At 50.9% G+C, this 5,056-nt stretch overlaps 1 protein-coding gene across 1 annotated transcript in view; it reads right to left on the bottom strand.

The window, feature by feature from the left end:
• The window catches only part of ANOS1 (anosmin 1), a 119,423-nt gene that overhangs the window by 52,689 nt on the left and 61,678 nt on the right, over positions 1–5,056 (bottom strand). The window contains exon 3 of the mRNA XM_025050986.1: positions 4,005–4,067. Within this exon, the coding sequence (XP_024906754.1) occupies positions 4,005–4,067 (63 nt within the window). The remainder of the gene's footprint in view (positions 1–4,004; positions 4,068–5,056) is intronic.

Raw genomic sequence — 5,056 nt, 5'->3', positions numbered from 1 at the left:
CAGACGTCGCCCCGACTTCCGAGCAAACGGCCGTTGGAGAAGCCTCTGCCGTCGCGCTTGGAACTTGGCAGCGAGAAAGGTGTCCGATGCCCTTCGATTCCGTCCCGCTTGTCAGGGCTCGGACAAAACAATCTCGACACGCGGTCACGACCGTAAGTGACGATGTGTCTGTGAAGGAAACGGCGTGGCACGTCTCGCTGCTCATGATGCCGTGACAGCAAGTTTCGGTTTGGACAGATAGATGGATGCTCGGCGTGGGTACAGGACAGAACGCAAGCCGCAGAAGGAGGGTGCTTGACAGAACGTGGAAGACACACGATGGCTTCTGTCCCCTCGTCGTCACACCTACTCATCGGTTCTCTTTCCTCTCTGATGCCTCCTCTCCGGTCTGGGTCTCGGGGGACCTGGGCCCCTCCTTTTTATCCCCCTTCCGTAGCACACACGGCCCAGACCGAGCCCACTGAGTCACGGCCTGGTGCCATCGCCGTGCCTTATGTATGTTGTGGGGACGGGGGGGGGAGGTGACTTGTTTCTAAGCAGCGGAATTGGCAAAGGTGAACGGATGTCACTCCTGACGTTATGTTAAGATGCAAGAGTCGGTCTCAGCAGACGGAAGATACGATCTTCCTGATCTTGAAGAAGGAAATAGTCCTGGTTGGGAGCAGCTTACGAAGGGGACCACGGGCAGCTGTAGGAGCGGAGAGGCCCGGCAGAAAACATGACCTCGGCCCTCCGATTTCAGGGACGTGAATTCCGCCGACAGTCGGAATGAGCTTCGAGGCAGGTTCTTCCCCGGTCTGGACCCCGGCTGAGAACGCGGCCCAGCCCACACGGCGATGACAGCCGTGAGAGGCCCTCCCGCAGAGAAGGCGTGACCCACAGGGACTGCGCGATGGTAACTGTGTGTTGTTCGAAGCCACCATGTCTGGTGGCAACTTGTTACACAGCAATGCACAAGTGCTGCGAAGACACACTGCACTCACGCCCGCTCGGCGCACGCTCGCCGGGAGCGTCTGTGTCAAGCTAAACTGTTTTCGAAAACCTGATGGATCATACGTCCGCTCCCTTGAGCGGGGACAGACCAATATTTATGCTCCTCTGTGTCATCCCTGATACCTAGAAATGGGCTGGATCCAAAGAGATATACGAGGTTCTCCTTAACCCGGGGTGTCAGCGACAAAGTGAGCGGCTCGGAAACTCTGAGCTCCCGCCAGTCCCTACGTACTCCTCGAGGCATTTTGATGTTCACAGTGACAACACGCTTCCAAAGTCTTCACAGACGATCAAGTCTTCGGCCTCAAGTGCCTCTGGCGACAGACGCCCTACGAAAAAGCCTGCAAATCACCGACATGGCAGCTGGTCCCAGAATGTGGAACGGGACTTTCCAGAGCCAAAAACAAGTGCGGTTGGGAAAATCACGCACTGGGCGCGTCGGTCCCGCAGACACACCGTCCCCCACCGTCCCGCAGCCAGGCCGAGCGCTTTCTAGAACCGTGAGGGGGCCGGGAAGCCCGGCCGGGGCGATGGCACATGGCCACGGGGAAGACTTCAGACGGGTCGGAGACTGTGCTTGCGCCTGGGGCGGGAGCCACCGCCTGGGTGACCTCCGAGTCCCCGTGCCCCAGCTCTGTGGGCTCGGCGTGTGCCCTGCCGTCTCCGCGGCCACTGGGAAGGGCGGCTGTGATGGTCCCGACTCCACAGGGATCTCCTCGGAGCAGAATCTGTGTGCCGTCAGGAGGGACGCAGGCCGCAGGGTGACAGTGGCTCCTCCTGCAGAAGAGCGGCTGGAGCGCTGTCCGTCCGTCCGTCCGTCTGTCCATCCGTCTGTCCGCGGGAGCTCAGGTATGCTCCCTCTCAGCCCCCGGCTCCATCCTAAGAAATGATGCCCCTTCCTTCCAAAGCCACAGCGCTGTGTCTTCTGGCCCTCTCCGTGCCCCTCATGGAAGCTTCTGGGATTTCCAGGGGTCACCACCAGCTGCCGCTCTGCACGACTCCTCGTGGGCTCCCTGACCCTCCATCGTCTGTGTGCCGTCAGGAGGGACGCAGGCCGCAGGGCGACAGTGGCTCCTCCTGCAGAAGAGCGGCTGAGGCGCTGTCCGTCCGTCCGTCTGTCTGTCCATCCGTCTGTCCGCGGGAGCTCAGGTATGCTCCCTCTCAGCCCCCGGCTCCATCCTAAGAAATGATGCCCCTTCCTTCCAAAGCCACAGCGCTGTGTCTTCTGGCCCTCTCCGTGCCCCTCATGGAAGCTTCTGGGATTTCCAGGGCTCACCACCAGCTACCGCTCTGCACGACTCCTCGTGGGCTCCCTGACCCTCCATCGTCACAGGGGCCACCGTGCGGCCCACCTGACCCCCAATCCCCTGTTGCATCTGAGCAGAGGCCGGGCTGGGCCCCCCGTCTGTCCCGAGGAGACAGTGAGCAAAGCAGCGGTCCCCCGCTTCTGCACGACTGTCACTTCCAGACAGCTGTCGTCCGGGACGACGACGCTGTCGGCTGTGGGAGGGAAAGCACACACGAGTAACGTGCCCCCCACGGAGCCCAGGGGCCGAGCCCTCTGCCCAGGGGACGGGGAGCCCAGTGGGCTGACAGTAATAAAACACTACGCATAAAAGGGGCGGCTTCTCGTGAGCCTTCACTTGTACAGACCCCCTTTTGATTCATGCCATGCCTTTGGTCAAAGAACAGGACGTTAAAACAAAGTCGCCATGACATTCTATAGCCAATTTGGAACCAGGGCTCCATTTACAATGTCAACATCACTGAAAAGCAGCCGAGGAGCACCAAACCCTCTGAGGTTTTGCCTTGACGTCTGCTAAAGTTTTGCCTTGGACGGGAGCCTCCTACCATTTACTGTCCAGCAAGACGCTTTACGAAGCCAATGTTCAGAGCTCCTGTAACGCAGGTGGTAATTATAAGGTAGTACGTACACCAGTACTGCCCTGAGCTCCTGCAGAAGAAAAATCTCACTAAGAAAAAGAAAAAGCCTTGTGATTTTAAAGGCCACATCAAGTGCTCTCCTGGTGTTATACTCCTTGGAACCATACTGGAAATGTCAATGAAGATTTTTATAGCTTCTGGAAACACTTTGGTCTTTGAAGTGTAATTAGCAATAAATAAAGACATCCAATGCCTGTCTTGTTACTTGGAAAACGAAATATAGTCTTTCGTATCCTTTCTATGTTCTTAATATTTGAAGAGAAGTTTTTGAATGCGAGTTTTATTTTTCCCATCTTATTTTACACATTCCTGGTCTACAAGGAAAAGGGTCTTATAGATAGAGAAACTTCAGGTACTTTGACATTTGGTAATGAAATGAAAAGCAGATGATTTACAAAAGAACCTGGACCCAAACCCACAAGAAACCACACGCATAAACTCACGTCTAGTGTGTCCAGTGGCCACAGTCAAAGACTTTGTAATACTCCCCGAATTCCCAAATAGTTTTAATAAAACTGGATTTGAATACAAAAAAAAAAGGCGGCGGGCGGTGGGGGGGAGTTCAGCTTCTTTCAAATGGCATGAGAATTTCACGGTCTTGCAGAGAAGCAGCCACAGCATCGCCACGATGAAAGGTGGGAAGGTAGGAACACTTTGCACCTTTACAGAGCTTCCCATCTTCCGACCATAGGTAATGAATTTTTTTTTCTATTTGATTAACTAATAACAGGAGCAGCAGATGGCTAGGTTTAAAGAAGGCTCGAGAATTTTTCTTTTCCTGTGTATTTACACACAGACACGCACACGCGCACACACACACACACACACACACACACACACACACACGCACACACACAGAGTAAACCGAACTGTCCAAGCTGGGCTAGGTTTAAAGAAGGCTCGAGAATTTTTCTTTTTCTGTGTATTTACACACAGACACGCACACGCACACGCACACGCACACACACTCAGAGTAAACTGAACTGTCCAAGTTCCAGAAGAACCCCAGAGCATCATTGTCACATGTCACCATAAGCGTCTCTGGACGGGCACGGGGGTGGCCTTACCTCACAGAAGCTCTGGCACTGCTGCTTCCACAGGTCCCAGGATTCCTTGCACGGCTCCAGGCACTGGGAGAGAAGGACAATAAATATAAGGACGTCAGCACGGACAGGAAACACAGCCCACGACAAAGAACTCGTCCGCGGGCCTTGCTTTCCAACGCTCATCTTCCTACGGAGGACATTAGCGGCTCATCTTAACTGCAGACAAGGTGAATGTGAGCGAGGGGATCATGGCAGAACAGGCACAAGAATGTGTATTTCGGGACAAGTGAAGAAGTATTGCACAGGATACAAGTGACATACAGCACAAGTGGTGACATCCACTCCTGGGCGGAACACCTTCAATAGAAATATGAATGCGATAAGAAAAGCTTGTTAAAGGTTGTTGTTACAGATAAATTTTTTTCTTATAAACTCTAATATTCACTTCTCATCGGGCAACACAGAGCTATTTTTATGGATATCGTCCCTGCAAGGGATTGACCGAAGTGGCATTGTATTAAAAAATATACATACATATATATGTACACACACACATACACATCGTTGCTAATATGTCTTCAGCTCAGTAAATTCAGCAACGTGAACATCTGTCCAGTCTAATAACTATTAAAATATACTGAGTAAATCTGAACATTAGATCGACATCGGACTTTCAGAATAGAGGATAATTTTTTAATATCTATGTAATTTCCTATCATATATATTGTAATACATCAGAGATAATAGTTATGCTCTATTGTTCAATAATAAATAGGGTACAATTATTAATAGTAATAATGTTGAATAAACAGTATAGATAGGTACATGTATAACATAGTTTATTCTTATATACAGTTCTAAATAGAATTATAATACACAAAATATAATACTATATGTAATATTATGGGAATAGTACTACATATACTATATACTAATAAATAAGAAATAGCAGCCCAGCCTCATGGTTGAAATTAAAATGTTACTTACATGCTATGAATATACTATATAGTAACAAAATTATATTTTAATGCAACTTTTAGTAAAAAATTATAGTCGCATATGGTTAAATGTCA

This window comes from Pteropus alecto, unplaced genomic scaffold, assembly GCF_000325575.1.
Source record: "Pteropus alecto unplaced genomic scaffold, ASM32557v1 scaffold18, whole genome shotgun sequence".
Taxonomy (NCBI): Eukaryota; Metazoa; Chordata; class Mammalia; order Chiroptera; family Pteropodidae; genus Pteropus; species Pteropus alecto.
Note: the sequence above shows the minus strand (reverse complement) of the source record. Positions and strands in the feature narration are given on the sequence as shown.